We start from the raw sequence: 16,858 nt of genomic DNA, 5'->3' as shown, positions 1-16,858 counted from the left end.
AATATTAATAACTACTAAACAACTGCAGTATTGCAAATATATAAAGGCTCTTCTCGGTAGAATCTGCCTTCCGAACCAGTGGTAGTCACTACTCACTGTGACTTAGTTCACCAATAAAGTCTGTAAAGAATATCTGAATGATCCTGAACTTTGATTGGTCTTTTAATGTGAGATAGCATGAATGGTCTAATATATCACTATAGCATATCAATAGTTCAAACAAACCTTATGCATAGACTTACCTCAAGTTTTGCACTGCTTTGAAATATAGTAAGTGCTTTGTGAGTCAATTGTGCAAAACAGGAGCTCAAAGTAGTTATCTTCTGACGGGCCGAAAATACTACTTCTGGATCTTCTGTCTCCAATTCCACTGAAACCACAACAGTATAAACAAAATCGGTTAAATGCTCAGTTACTAAATATTATGTATAACATCCCAACATTATGCAATACCCAAGCAAATAGAGAAGCAGAGTCTGGAACATGCTTTTAGTACCCTCATACTTAAATTACATATATTGTAGAAACTTTCCTTTCACTGGTAATAAGTTCTGCTCTTGATTGGAATAAGAATATTATGAAAAACTTGATGTAAATCCAAATTGTTTTTTGTACAAATTAATTAGCGTCTTGTTTAGTGTGCTTAGTGTTTAGCAATAAAAGAAAGCTTTAAAAGTCTTATGTGCACTGTATGGCCTACACTATTATGTACTTATATTTAATAATTCAATGCAAGAAATAATTTATTAATTTAAGCGACTTATGAACGTCATCACGTGTATTTTTAAAAGAAAGATTACATACAATAACAAATTAAATGCTTATTTTTTTTCTTTTGGCTAGATGACAGTAGGTATACGTCCAGTCAACATTTGTTGATGCTAATAAATAGGCATGGTTAAGGATAACTACTTTTTGTTAAAACACTGCACTTACCTAGAGAAGTATCTAATTCGACACATGCCTTGTCGAATTCTTTTTCCAATATATCTAACCATCGAAATCCAACTCCGGTCGTCGCCATTTTCACAATAAACTTTTTGTTGATTTGACTGGCTGCTTGTTGATAACAATTAACTGTCATTGTGACACAGTTATAACGTTCTGAAATTTCGAGCTGCTATCACTACTATCCGATTTTTCGACAATCTATAAACGTTTAGAATCGGATAAGTGTATTTTTTGATTAAATACGTATTAAAACCATTGTTATTTTAAAGTTACTGTTTACACGGAGTACACAAACACAGCGTTAATATTTAATTTGTATGCTACGAGATTCGTTGTAGAAGTGTTGGTTCACTTCGCTATTTTCACTCTTTGTTAATCACGTAATCTTTGTGAACATTCGTAAAACCGTTAGCTTCAAAAAAATTTGTATCATCTAATTTATTAAGAGTATATTGACTGATCATAGCAATGTTTATATCCTCTTTGATGGTAAGCATATACGGTGAATTTGAAATGTTGTACGCCTTTTGCAAATGAAACAGGTGCCGAGGCAATATCATTCACCTATACCACTCCACATCCACCTACTATTTTATACATAATAGTGCACAGGTAAATCAATATTTTGAATATACCTAAATGGCATATTAGAGCTAAGACCATCATCTTTCGCGCAGCGCATCCCGTAGTGTTAGCAGGCAGTAGTATGGTTGTAGTATGGTTGTCCAGGTACGGATTTTTCGATAAAGGAAACGAAAGTTTTTTTAAGCATCACACGCCAATACACCCCTGATTTGGCTGTGACGGGTTAAGATTAAAATGCTTCAGTTTTTGCAAAAATCTTAACTTAAATGGCACTATGCAGGCATCATTTGAAAGTTTCTCTTCTGTTATAGTCATTAAACGTATGCCAAGACGACTTTTGAAACGTTCTAGCCATCTCTTGCTAGCCTTATTATTTCCTTAATCTTAGCTTTCACAGCCAACATGGGACCTGAAATGGAGGCATGCCTTATTAATTCTGTAGGAAACCACATGTCTAAAGCTTCTTCCACTTCTGGATGTTCAGCTCTCTTCAGTGTCTATCTCTTGACCCTGGCCCACAGTTAGTAGTTGACAGGAAGTTTTTAATCTTCTTGTGGTTCCTGTTAATGTCATAAATCGCAGATCAGCCTGCGCCGTATTCACTTGTTTGTGAGTGTTTTGTGCTCTCGCCTTGGGGTTTACAACAACATTACTAGGTATGTAAAAGTAATACACAATGAATAAACAGTTCCTAAGCAATGCAAGCACGCTAGGCCGCACCGCTATCTCATGTAGTCAAATTCAAGCTTAGCAATCAGAATTGAAACATATAGATTCCTATGTCTAAATAAGCGAAGATTAAAAAAAAAAAGGCTGATTAACGAGGTTCACTGTATATATTTCATTAGTCATTGTGTACACAGTACGCTACCATTACCTACTTAGCAACGAGTGCTTGCCAGCCAAATATGCAAAGCGTAATGCTCCCACTCCCAGATAATGAAATAAAAATATACAAATTTGATTTGTAGCAGTTTATTATAACTGTAATAATTTATGTACAAATAAAATTCTTTACAATTACTACAGAGGCCATTTTTAGCTTTTAAAAATATATTGTTTGGTTTCGTTCTACCAAGCCCAAAAATATTCAATGGTACTGTAGATCTAAGTTACAATAATGTAATGTGAGAATTATACTAAAAAAACAAGAAGATACGCTAGTTTTCTGATCAAGTCACATTGAATTATAATAATAACAACTATATTATATTTTACATCACACTTGCTCAAAATTTGGATCTAGTACATCTACTAGAGGCATGTTTTATTACCGCACTCGTGTTTTATTCGTGCCTTACTGCATGTCATGTATGGAGACAAAGCATTTTCAATTAAACCGGGTCCCTATGATGGTTTCTTTCTATTAATAATTTTCATGCGACTAATAGTAGCAAGCAATTTCTTCAATAAATAAATAATTGTACGTTTCGCGTTATTTCGGTCGCATTATTTTGTTTTTAATATAATAATAATTAGCCCAATACCATCTTAGACTGCATTATCACTTACAGGTGAGATTGCAGTCAAGATCTTTACCAGTTGGTACTGGAATAAAAAAAATCTAGAGAAAAATACCCGCCCCTACGATACATCCATATTAGGGCAAAAAAGCAAAGCCGTGTATGAGAACTTGGTAAGTTATATATATATTATATATAGATTGATGGTTTTTTTCTAGAAAGTGTTTTGAAAAACGTATGAAACACGTGTCCATTGATCATTACACATAAGGCTTTATTATGCGATAAAAAAGAAAGTTTGATCAATGAATACTTATAGCACTCTAGTATCATCTTGTAGGTACTATTATAAATCAATGAGCGTGTATTCCGATTTTTTAATCTTTTATAGGTAATATAGGTATGAATAATATATGAAGCGGAATACTTTAAACTTAAAAACAAAACTATTTTACAGTGACGATCACAATTTTTTTTTAATGATATTTCTGTATAGGTAGGTATATTATAAGAATTACGTACAATTCAATTTTATGGGTTATTTGACGTTGTAATTCTTAGAACTCTTCTTATAAAGTATTACAATATTGTGCATCTTATTTGTTAATTCTATCTGGTTAAGTCCAACTTCGTGTAACGATACTAGAAAACTATTATGTACAAAAAATTATATTAGGTATATTTCTATGTTTTGACGAACAGGCTACTTAGCCATAAAGAATTTGCAAGGTGCGTAGTGGAAGAGAACTTAAACTCAACTCGGCACGCATGATTGGTAGTTCGCTTTAAATTTAAATTTATCTAGAACTTAAATCATTACATCATAATGAATAATTAACTGCTCTACCCGCTGGTGTCGTACAAGTCTAATAGGAATAAATGAACTCAGCTTTAAAAATGAAGCAAGCGACGATTATGGATTACATCCTAGCTACGCAACCTCGCAGATCTTCGGTACACTGCCCATCTATAGTTACTTTGACTTTTCTAAGACTTTACTTAATGTAAGAGACATATTTATAAAGACACATAACTTTATCTCGCTCTCATTCTTCGTGTAACTTTTCTTGGATTTTAACGACAAATCGGCGTTAGTGTAAATCTGGAATTACTTGTATCTAAATAAATCTATATTCTTTGTATGGAGTACATTCCATATAAAAAATGTAGATTAGCTAACTCTGGGGTTATGTTTGTTTACTTGGATATATAATTACAATAGTAACAATAGAGGCACGGGCATTTGTATACACTGCACTGGTGACAATTCTGTTGTGCACAGATCTCCAAACCATATTATTGGGTAGTTGATTAAATATTTGTGTGCACCTACATTTGGTCTCGTATTAAAGCAGACTGTTGCCTTAGTACAAGTTTTGCTCGCTCGTAATAAGAGTCTATCGAGAATGGAAAAACTTAAGAACCGTAAATTAAATCTTATTTGCAACTCCTAGATTGCGGGCTAGCAAATCTTGTCCTAAGGCTACTCTCTTCCCCTTTTTTATTGTGGCACAAATAATTGGCGACGAGGATAGGATGCGTATTTGAAAATTCTAAGAAATTATATTCCACTAGAACATTTAAAAATTAACAGCACTAGAGATAAACATTTCCATTAAGTTTAGTTTATATATTAGTGTACCAAAGAATTGACACCAATGAACTATTACGTTTCAGTAATTTTTACACTTTAAATGAAACGTAATTAAGACGCAATCTCCAGGGCTACAGTTCGAATATTAGAACGTAGGTAGGTATATCAAAACACGGTTTCCAAAGAGAACGTTGAAATCAGCCGTTACTTTAATGTACTTTTTATCTGACCCACGTAGGTTCTACCTACTTACATGTTATCTTTATATTAAGCTACTACATACAATACTATATTAAATATGTTACACTTACAAAAAACATATTATAATATTTTTTTACATGTTTCTAAATGCCATTGATATAAACTAAAAGATTTTTCATTACACTATCACTTCAAGTGAGTTATTAGTATTTTAGCGTTTCTGTATCTCAAACTGGAAATACAGAATAGGGTATTAAAGCCCATAAAAGCCGTGAAGGATGTTATACCTAAAGGGTTATACTCATGACATTCTGTAGTCTTCATGTGTATGTCACGCGTGAGGTAAGCGTAAAAGGATAGCGCGTACAAGATTGCTGTGGAATCTAAGAGGAATCAGATGAAACTATTTTTATCTATGTATTTTTCATGTGTTGTTCCTTATCATTGGGATGATGTTATGCGCTACATGTTTCGTTTTAGATGACGCTAATTTTGATTATATTATTTCTTTCTAACAAAAATGTAAAATGACAACGTAAAGTTCAATACAATGAGCTCATTAGTTTAACCAAGTGACAAGAAAACCAAAAAGTCACACATTGAAATCCAAATCTAATCAGAGTCATATAAATATTTTAAAATTTTAAATCCGCGATGGCAACCGCCACACGATTGTTGATTACATATTTTTTACAACTCTCTTAAAGATGGACATCTAATAGGGCTTGATTAGTTGAAAAGTCTAACATAATAAATTCCAAATCCAAGGTAGCCACCAGGCGATAACACAAAAAGGCGGAATTTTTATTTCAACCCCTTCAAGCAATAGCTAGCTAGTTTTTTCAAATCCGTCAGTTACAAAATGGCGGATCCTAGAGTTTTTGTATTGAGAAGTAAGATTGTAACAAACTGACAGGAAAGAAACCTTTTAATAATGAGGCACTAAATGAACGCAATGGAATGAAAATCCTACTATAGTCGTAAAAATGTAATAGGCCCGTTTTGACATTTGTCATCGCGACGTAACTAGTTATGGAACCATAAGACTCGGTTCTCGATAATCACGATAAATCAATTCAAGTTTGTATCAGTACTTGATTGATATTATTATGTATTGTAAAGTGTTCGTTCGTTCAAAGTATTCCTTTAAATTCACAACCAATACGCGTGACTGGCTGTTGATTATACGTCCACTTTTCAACATGTTGAAACAGAGTTAGTACTATATAACAACAAACACAAAAATCGAGTCAAATCACTATGTTTAAATTAATGTCCAAAATAGAAGAGCCATAGTTAACGTAATAGTAAACAATATATATCAAACTTAAACGAGCGCACAGTCAACTTTACAAGATGAGGAACGGAAAACTGCGCAGTACGCGCGGGAACGCTTCAGTCATGTGCCGCTTGGTCAGATACATCAACTCAGACACAATATTTAATTTCGATATTCAGTAAAAAAATGGTTACAGTTCTAGTATAAAAAAAAAAGAATGAGAACGTAACTGTTTTCGGAACGTTTCGCAACAATTATAAATTGCATGCTACTATGAAGTAAGCGCAAAAAAGAATACTCGCGATATATTCTTTCATATTATTTAACGTCCCAAAAAAATTTACGTATTTTTTAAAACACTGTATGTTATTGATTTTTATTTTATTGTTTCTTTCAGTTTCGTTCCAAGTTACATTCTATGGTCTTGCACAAATGTCAAAACGGGCCTATTACATTTTTACGACTATAATATTAAATAAACTAATAACTCGAAAATTTGTGTCGGGGCGAGTTAAATACCCTTAATAAAGGTACTTTCCTCAGCGCACACCACCCCGCACTTGACAGACGATTCCTACATTTAGAAGGCTTCGACGGGCCTCTGTATGACTATCAGCTGTACTCTACAATGTTTGTATAGCATTAATATGAATACCAGCCGTGGGCAGACTTTGCTGCCAATTGATAATTAACCTGGTAAATTCTGGATCCCGATAACAGCACCACCTAACGGCTGTTGTCTGGATCCGATAACAGCGCCGTAAGGTGGTCCGAATAGAATTATATCTAATAACCACAGAAGTGGAAAAATATTTAGCGAAATCGGTCAAGCCGAATACTGCCACACCGAAACATTACATATAAAGATTACAAATCACCGAGAACCTGCATCATGACAATAAAATATAATAACTAAAATTATGTATGTCAGAAATTACACAAATCTCAGATACATAATTATATTAAGCATACGATAAAATCTAGATTTTGATAGAAAGAAACTAAGATATAGATCTAAACCAGATTTCATCATAATCCTGCAATATAAAACGTTTAAATGAAAACCGAAATATTTCTTTGAAGGCTTTAGAGGTAGGTACATTTTTTACTGTCTCTGAGACTTATCTGTGAAACCGAAACGCTAATAATTTTTTAGTAAACCACCTTTTAATTAGGTACGCATCGCGTAGCGTAGGTACTATGCACGTGTCGGTCTTTATCTTCAATAGGGTTGTCATAAGTAAACACTTAGATTGTTTTGAATTCGTCTGTATGGAAAAATAAATATGCTTCTTTTGATTTAATATTTTCACAGGGTGATTCCTTATGATATATAATTATGCACCCTTTAACAGTATTTCGTAATTCGGTTACACGTTGTATACACAATTATAATCAAGAGCTATCTGTTTTAGTTTACACATAAATTTGTGAATTATGTATCAAAAAAATATGAGGAATAATATTTTTTCCCCCACACTTGCTCGAAACTTCGATCTTACTACATCACTTTCAGATTAGTAATCTTGATAGTAAATTCGCGAGTTTTATTATTTTGTTTTGTGATAAGGATTCCGATTGAGTTAAGTTTGTACCTCACTAAACGTTAAGACAAAGACTTCTCTTTTAAAGAGGCACAAACAGAGTTTTTTTAATATATAAATTGTACCTCCTTATAAATTATTTACAAATTAATAGAAACATAATAAAACGCATTTATTACACAACAATAGGTTATGATATAAATACGAAAATATTCGCCTCTCTATTATTGCAGAAGAAGTGTGTCAATGTTGGTAACCACTTAAAAAATACTTAGCGTCTTAAATAACGAAATTATTGCAGCAAAAACTATTTGTTATTACTTTGAAAAATAATAATTCAAAATTTGTGACACTACATCCAAGTTTGTTCCCTCGAAAGTGTGTTGAAAAACGTATTATGAACTATGAAACGCGTGTGCATTGATAATTACTTAATCCCGCCCACTTGCGGATCGCACGAATACTTCTGACTCAAGTGTAATGATCAATATAGCACACTTGTATCATAATGATCTGATACATTAGTATCAGAAGCCAAACTGTCTGGCAAAAAATATGCCATTATATTATTATGACCTTATTGGAACAATTTTTTTAAAAGCAGTGTTGCCAGATGTCTTTTTAAAACGGTTATACATAAGTACTTTGCGTTGGTTTGTAATAATAATAGTGAATTGAACTCAATCAAGAAATATTTCAAAACTATTATAATATATTTGGATAGAAGCAGGTAATTTTTTTGCAGAATTCCATGACATACGATGAACATAAGGCTTAATTTGCTAAATTCCACAAACACCAGGGAAATCTGCACAGTGTAAATTGTAATTTCTTCAATTACAAAGATCTTTTTGATCAGTCACACTGGCTTCCTCAGGCACTACACTAAACGTTTTATAAACCGGACCACTTGGAAACCTGGGAGCCTACAGTGGTACACAGACGGCTCCAAGTCAGGCAAGAATGTAGGATGTGGAATATTTCATGAGACTGCCAGGGTAGAGCTACACCGTAATCTGGTTGCCTATTCCTCCATATTCCAAGCGGTGTTTGAAACCTGCCTGCTAAAAGACTAAAACAATAAAAATAACATTTATATCCATTCGGACAGTAAAGCAGCACTTTCCGCCTTATCTTACGAGGTTCTGACCTCAAAGTTGGTAGAAAACTAGAGGGAAATCCTAAATAGCATGACATTATTCAACAAGGTCATTCTGCGTTGGGTTCCAGTTCATGAGGGGATCATTGGCAAGGAAAAGGCCGATATACTTGCATAAACAGGGGCTTTGGATATGAGGCCCTGAGCCAATATGTTGAATTCCAAAAAGCCTGGCGCAACTCACCCTACAAACCTATAGCAATTCCCAAGAATGAAGCATCCTCGAGTGCTAATAAAACCATTCAATAGAAGGGCTGCGTCAGAGGCATTAGCACTTAACGGAAAATACCTATGCATCCTAGTACGAGCGCTTACGGGGCATAGTGGACTCAACAGGCACAAGTTCAACCTAAACAATCAACGGAACATAGCAGACTCAGTAAGGAGGCTGCGGAGACGCCGCTGCACCTAATCTGTTATTGCCCCGCGTTGATGCATAAACGTAGCTATATTTTGGGAAAGTATATAATACAACCAGAAGTTGCTAAATCTTTCCCAGCGAAGAAACTGCTGCTGTTCCTGGTACACCCAATACTCTCTAGGAAAAAACTAGACAGCGGCGTCACAAAAGATCGTAACCGGTCGACGTACAGCAGAGTCCAGGTGAACCCGAGCCACAAGCAGAAGAAGAATTAGACATTGGAGCATTTTCAGAAGATATTGATTTAACAATGCACACAATCGTTGCTTCATACATCTGACAACACTGTCAATGTTGAGGTAATTTTTAGAGCTAAACAACTCTCAAAAGTTGCTAAATATTTATATTACAATAGCTGTGCACAAAGTATCAATAATATAATGCATACATAAGCATTGCCTGTTCAGATTTTCATTAAGATATAATACATCCATTTTTTTCAGGCATATGTCCATCTGATCTCTCTATTTCTGATAGCATTGCATGAAACATGTCGGTGACAGACTGAAATATTTAAAAGTCTTGCATTAATAACTTAACGTTAGCTGAAAATTTGAAGTTATTTTAAATATTTTATTCATTTATGCAAAGGTAATAATTAAAAATAACAACTATTTATTGTAGCTAAACATATTTTTGACTTTGGTTGTATTAAGCAGAATACAGAACTTTGATACTTTACCTCATTTCTTTTTGCACTAGTTTCCACAAAAGCAGCATTCCACTTTTCAGCCAGCCTTTTTCCTTCCTCTGTACTTATTTTTCTTTCAAGGTGCAGATCTGTTTTGTTACCCACTAACACAATAGGTACACTAGAATGACAGAATATAAAAAAATAAATAACAACAATAAATAGGGCTATTTATACCTAAGAGAGACATGCTAGGTTGTCTGAGCTCTGACAATACAGTATATATATTGTCTTACTAATGGGTAAGTAATGAAAGGATAGTATATAATTTGATTTGTCTACAAATCTCCACTCCGCATTACTTACTTCAAAGTCCACAAATATACTTTCCAGAATTTCTCAAACTAATATTATTAATGTTTTCTTGTAAATACTCCATAGAGTTTAAAAAAAAACTTTGTTTAGTTCTGAAATTATTAATAGCAAATCGGACTGCTTTTCAGTATATGTGCTTATACATAACCAAAAATCATTTTAAATTATTTTATAGTGTTTAATGTGCTGCTTGAAAATATTTTTTTAGGTGCCCTGTAACTAGTCACCTCAAACCGTGTGATGTTATATGTGTGTAAGTTCAACAATGGAGTGATTGTAGATGCTGCTTAAAATCTTCTAAATAATGGAAATGGATCGAAAAGAATGTAATCATGGAAATGCTGTCAGTTACGTTTGCTTTGAGTTTGTTTACACACAGATGTCATTGTATAAATACTTCTGTTACTACTAAAAATAAAATTTTATTTATTTATTTTTCAACTTACTGCTAGTATTAAATATTATTTAAATATTATTTAAATATTGTGTAATGTGCCACAAAATAAAAACAAAATGCTTGAACTTAGCAAGACAAAATAGGTAAGTAATATCTGCAACTTCTCTGAATATTTTTTGGGAGGATCGTTTAGTTTTTAATACCACAAACACAAATGAAGTCACACACCTGTAAAGGTGTTTCATTGGGAGTGTTTTTAAGTTTTATTCTTTAAATTATTTAATAATTATAAATAACTATGAAATCATATAAGAACATCCTATAAAATTACAATATAGAATTTATTTACTCTGTCTCTGCCTACGGATAGGCTCCACAATGCCTTGGCCCAGACAAATCATTTAGAATCATTAAGCTATAAATATATCAAAAATTTATTATAATCTTTATAATAATAATATAGGAAGAGATTAACTTAAATAATGAAATTCTTTACATCATAATTAAGAAATAAATAAATAATAAGGCTCACTCCATGCGTTTCATCAATGAAATAAAACAAAAAACAGATGCAAATCACCTATTTCTTCATTTTGCGCTTTAACCTTAGCTATTAGATAATTTTAAAGACTATACCACTAACTAAAAAGTGCTAATACTGCAATAGAAACCAGAATTGGTAGACCTAAACACTGGGTGGACAAACAACATCAAGCAAGAACCTAGTAGGCACAACAAAAAGAAAAAATAAAGATAATCCCTTCAAGATCCTTACATTTTATCAGAAAGAAAAATGAATACTTACTGTATTTTACCTACCATATCCAATAGTTTATCATATATGATTTGAACGATTTGGAAACTTTTACTTGAAGTAATAGAATACACTAATACATAGCCATGAAAATCCATGCTGTACTGAAGTGGGAAAATGCTGTATTCATCTTGGCCTGCTGTATCTACCAATTTGACTTCATACTCTGTTGAATTAAGCCTTATGAACTTGGTAAATGCTGTAAGAAAATAATGTTACATTTTTAAAATTTGAATATCCGATATTATAAACATAGTTGAAATAATAACATTATTTTACTGGTAATACTGACTATTTTCTATTGTCGGATCATATGAATCGACGAAGTGCCCTTCCACGAACTGTATGATTAGAGATGATTTGCCTGGAATTATTAATTTATTAATGAAAACGATACTACAATAAGTCCCAGGCATTTAACCAGCAATCGGGAACGTTTACGGTACCAACAGATCTATATCCCATCATAGCTATTTTCCTTTGCTTGGATGGCATTTTAGGAGATCAGAGTATAATCGTACTAAACTCCCAAACCAACAACCGCAATCACAGAAAACAAGTTCTTTAGCGTTAAACTGTGACGCCAGTCACTACTAATATAATATTTTGTTTAATTATATATTCGGACTTATAAGAATTTCAAGATTTTTTACAATTTTCTTCTTCCCCAAAACACAAATTATGTCAATCACAGATGACATCACAGACCCTTAACCCTGCTTAACCCCAGATAACATAAAAGAGCATCCAAAAGCATAGTCAAAGAGAACATACAAAACAACACTTGTATATAAACACAGGTTAACCTATAGTCTAGCCTCCGAGGGTAAAATGCAATAATGAAATCACAGATACAGATAGACCGATAGATCGATAGTACTTGCCGTGACGACTACTTAGAACAAAAAAGTTTATTACTTAAAGCATAAGAAAGAAAGAGATGCTAATTATGTTTGTTATTTGGCCTATTTTTGTGCCCCAATTATTCATAATTCTTAAAAGTCAGGCCTGGTGTGGGGCTCTTAGGCTGAAAGCCCAATACTACATGATGTTAGCCATTTTATTGACAAATCCGTGCCGCTAAGCGTTTTAACGTTTCGGTGCGATTTAGCGTAAAACAGATAAGGGTTATGGCTTTTAACTACCATATCCCTTATTGACTAGCCCGCTACCATCTTAGACTGTATCACTACTTACCATGAGTTGAGATGGCAGTAAAAGGGATTACTCGTAATTAAATAATAATAAAAAAAGTTTTATTTGATACTGTCTATTAGTACTATTCTCCTCATTGTATTCAATCCGCATTTGGCCAGCATGGTAGGCTACCGCCCTAACCCTTCTGAAGCATACCCGTACACTGTACTAAAGTAGGCTGGTCATGGGTTGTTAATGCTGATGATGTTCTAGGTTTCCGAAGGCTGAAGAGCGAAGGGAAGAAATGCATTAATTAACCTAACTTGATCACTTTTAATTTGTACAGGAGCTATGGTGATGCGCTCGACATTAAAAATATATAGATCTTCCTTCATCATTGAAAGTTGTATACATGTTCATAATTCATGAAAACTTTGCTAGCGCTATGCAGGACCTATGTGACACCATCTAGTTAGTTAATATGGAGACTTAATATACCCACCGATATAAACTATGCAAAATAAATATATTTAAGTTTTTTCTTAACTATTTTTATTTTAGTTCGCCTTATCCAAAGATATTGCTATTTCTATCCTAGAGCGGGCAGTTACCTTGGCCAACGAATTAGTTTGGCCATCCAAAGGGGCAATGCTGCCAGCATCTTGGGAACTGTGCCTCGCTGCGGTGGTTTCGAGGACGTTTTAGATTTTATTTAGTTTTTAAATAGTTTATTTTAGGTTATATTTATAATTCTGCTATTTTTAATAATAATAATAATAATAATAAATATTTATTAACCACAATAAATAAATAACCACGATAATATTTTGACCACGCCATATGGTGGACTTTTTCTGACACGCCATTTTTTCTGAGAAATGATTTTCAGACTACGGTCTATATGTGCCTACATTAATCTATGTTCAGATTTTAGATATTATTGGACAAAGCTTATCGACTGCCATCCATCACTAGCACCAGCGACCCATGTGACAACCTATATAATTTCGTAATTATTAACACAAACATTGTACTACTGTCTCTTTCTAACAGCATTTCATTGCTATATAGTCCTGATTTCATGTATTATTATTGTTCTTGGTCTAGTAAGTACTAAGTAGTAATATATTGTCTGTCATAATAATCTGTGGTCTGTACTCTGTGATGCTATTCGAAACAATCAAAAGAATGGTTCGTCCCTCGAATTAATGAGTAATTTTATTGATAAAATAATAAGTGTTTGTACATCGACCACAGACCAGTGAATTGAAATTGACCAACTGTGCAATAATTGTGAGGTTTTTTACTAAATTGTCGATACCATAGTACGTAATCGTACTGAATACGTAGATAGATAATTATGTCGACGAATATTCCGGAGTGCCCACCAAGTCTGAAAGCTATTCAGCATTTCTTAAAAACAGCATCAGAACATGACTCAAGGGATCCTACTGTAGCATACTGGTGTAGGCTCCATGCATTACAGTCTGGCCTTAAGCTAACTAATAAGAAAACGCCTGAGGAAACTAATGTACTCATGGGTAAGATCCTAAACAACTAAACTCTAAAATTCTTTTATTTATCCATAAATGATGCACTGTAATACATAACACAGTCTTAATAGAGGTGCAGATGGCTCAAAGGTTAATACAACCTCTGTTAGAAAATTGCATGAAACAAAGTATATTGTAACAGGAACCATCATGTACCAATAATTTATAACAGTGCCATATCTACATTTACTAATAATTAAAATTAATTCTGGATTGTTTAATAGCAATCATGGATTGGCTAGAAGAAGCAAAGAAAATATACAAGGATAACGAGTCCATTTCCAATGAGGTTGTCGCTCAGGCACATTTAGAAAACTATGCTCTTAGACTGTTTCTGTTTGCTGATAAACAAGATAGAGAGGAAAATTACGGAAAGTAAGTTCAAAAATATAGGTTTATTATGTTAAATAATAAGGTAACTGCCCATTGATGTCTTTTGGTTAAGGTTTTATAAAATTGCCACAATATTATAATTGTGTTGCAAAATTTGTAGAACCACTATAAAGTCTTTGCTTGGTTGTAGGAATGTTGTTAAAGCATTTTACACTGCTGGGGTTATCTATGATGTTCTTACAACGTTTGGTGACTTGACTGATGAAGCTGCTGAAAACCGCAAATATGCAAGATGGAAAGCTGCTTACATACATAACTGCCTAAAAAATGGAGAGACTCCAGTCCCAGGTATGGTTATTTGTGTTCTAAATAATTTTAATTGTAATTCTAACTCGTTTTGAACTCATAAGGCAAACAAAAGAACTAATTATCCCTTATTTTTCTAGGCCCTATGCAAAATCCTGAAGGAAGCGGTCCAGATGAGGATAGTAACACAACTGTTCAACCTGGTTCGACAGATTCTCAAACAATAGGCTTTACTCAGCCTGGCTCATCAGATTCACATTCATTCGGCTTTACAGGTGTTGCACCATCAACACTGCCAACTGTTCCAACTAGTTTTAACAATAGCCTTCCGGACCCAAATGTAGCAATGAGAGCAGCTTCACAGTTGCCACCCGTGCCATACACTCCTGATCCTAACCCCGGAGGTTTTGTGCCTTATGATCCATCTCAACAACCGCTGCCGACCCCAGCAACAAATTTCTATGGTGATAATTCCATAAGTGTTGCTCAACTTAGCCCTGAACAAATTCAAAAAGCTCAAAAGTATTGCAAGTGGGCAAGTAGTGCACTTAATTATGATGACATAAAAACTGCTGTAGGTAATTTAAAGAATGCCTTGGAACTACTTCAGACTGGTAGAGACCCTGCTTGAATTGTATATATTTAGTTACTTTACATTTAGTTAAAGCTGTTAATTGTAGTATCCAAAGGCTTTAAACATATAACTGAATGCAAGGTTTTGCTTAAATAGGTTTTTTATTATTTTTATTTTAATCCATCTTAACCAGACAATAATTATAAAGAAGATATGGATATTTAAAAAAAAAAAAAATCTATGCCATAGTACAAAAAATATTTAGCAACCTGTGAAGTCAGGCAACCCTCTCTTAAGATTATTCATATTGATTGCATTATTTTAACATACATATATTAAAGATACTAATATTAGTTGTATATTATGGTTATCTCATATTTAAGTTATCAGTATACCCTATTTGTATATTAAAAGTTTTCATTGCACCCACTGCAGAGTAAGTAAAAAACACAACAACATAAACAATAGTGTAAATTCTATTGTATTTCTTAAATCTAACTGAATTGTCACGTCTAATTGTAGTGTATGTAGGTCTTTTCATTTCCTGCAGAAAAGAATGGCACTATTTTAATTCTGTCAATTTGGTTAAGTTTGGAGGTTTTGTACATAAGGATAAGCACCAATGTCCATACAGCTTCAGGTATTTTAAAAATGATACAAGTATGTTGTTATCCTATTTTATTTATTTCAGTAGAAATAAAATCAATGAATTGTAAATGGCAAGAGCTCTTTGAATATTTGCTTTTGCTCTTGCACATATTTTATTATTCGTTAACAGCTTTATTTGACAGAAAGATCCTAGATGTACTGTAGGTACTTAATCTTATTTTGGCAGGTCTAAAGTAATCCAAGATGTAAATAAGCGCAAGGAAAACGTTTTAAAATACCACAATTGGTAGCGCACAAGTGACAAGCAGAGTCTGCGCATTGCAAAAATTTACCTACTGATTACTTTAGGTATTGTATTGAGGCCGTACGGCAAACGTTATGTACCATCAAGGCTGTGGCTTAAATATTGGATCAAGCTTACGTGAAAGAAGATACTTTATCAAATTATTTTCAACTAACTTATTCTCAAACAAACCTGTATAATGACCGAGTTTTCTGTTTTTTTTTTAATTTTTACGTTTTTGTCTACCTTAATTCAGTTTTTATAACGCTGTAAAGGATGTAAATAATATTATTTAAATCTGTTTATTGTTAAATATCGCTGATTAGATCATCCATTATTATTTGTTAAATAATAAAGGTAGGGTAGAAGAAAAAAGAAAAAACAAAAGCAGAAAAATTTGGTCATCCTACGGATTTTTTTAACTGATCAAACTAGAAGTAAATAATTGGGATCCTATGTTCAATCTTAGCTCGATCCTTTGTTTTTATTGTATAAGTGTATACTAGCTGACCAGTGCAACTTCGTCTGCACCAAATCGGTTTTTACCGAAAAACACAAATAAAATGACATTTTCTAAAAACGAATCCTAGCTAGATCGATTTATCGCCCCCCCCTGTATACTAAATTTCATGAAAATCGTTGGAGCCGA

At 33.3% G+C, this 16,858-nt stretch overlaps 3 protein-coding genes across 3 annotated transcripts in view; 1 reads left to right on the top strand and 2 right to left on the bottom strand.

Annotated features, from left to right (window-relative positions):
- The window catches only part of LOC120625854, a 56,276-nt gene extending 55,252 nt beyond the window's left edge, over positions 1-1,024 (bottom strand). Inside the window, exons 1-2 of the mRNA XM_039893098.1 lie at positions 937-1,024; positions 243-370 (exon numbers count right to left, since the gene is read on the bottom strand). Coding sequence (XP_039749032.1) covers positions 243-370; positions 937-1,024 — 216 coding nt within the window. The remainder of the gene's footprint in view (positions 1-242; positions 371-936) is intronic.
- A 6,377-nt stretch (positions 1,025-7,401) lies between these two features.
- LOC120625859 (GTP-binding protein Rheb homolog) lies at positions 7,402-12,102 on the bottom strand. Its single transcript, XM_039893106.1, has 5 exons — positions 11,861-12,102; positions 11,707-11,778; positions 11,406-11,613; positions 9,880-10,009; positions 7,402-9,701 (listed from the first exon to the last, which is right to left on the bottom strand). Exons 1-5 carry the CDS (start codon positions 11,907-11,909, stop codon positions 9,612-9,614), a joined length of 549 nt encoding a protein of 182 aa, XP_039749040.1. The 5' UTR covers positions 11,910-12,102; the 3' UTR covers positions 7,402-9,611.
- A 1,578-nt stretch (positions 12,103-13,680) lies between these two features.
- LOC120625627 (vacuolar protein sorting-associated protein VTA1 homolog) lies at positions 13,681-16,812 on the top strand. Its single transcript, XM_039892712.1, has 4 exons — positions 13,681-14,092; positions 14,329-14,479; positions 14,628-14,785; positions 14,884-16,812. Exons 1-4 carry the CDS (start codon positions 13,912-13,914, stop codon positions 15,372-15,374), a joined length of 981 nt encoding a protein of 326 aa, XP_039748646.1. The 5' UTR covers positions 13,681-13,911; the 3' UTR covers positions 15,375-16,812.
- The last annotated feature ends 46 nt before the right edge of the window (positions 16,813-16,858 follow it).

Source organism: Pararge aegeria, chromosome 8 (assembly GCF_905163445.1).
Source record: "Pararge aegeria chromosome 8, ilParAegt1.1, whole genome shotgun sequence".
Taxonomy (NCBI): Eukaryota; Metazoa; Arthropoda; class Insecta; order Lepidoptera; family Nymphalidae; genus Pararge; species Pararge aegeria.
The sequence above is the reverse complement of the archived record's forward strand: the minus strand, read 5'-3'. Positions and strand labels throughout refer to the sequence as shown.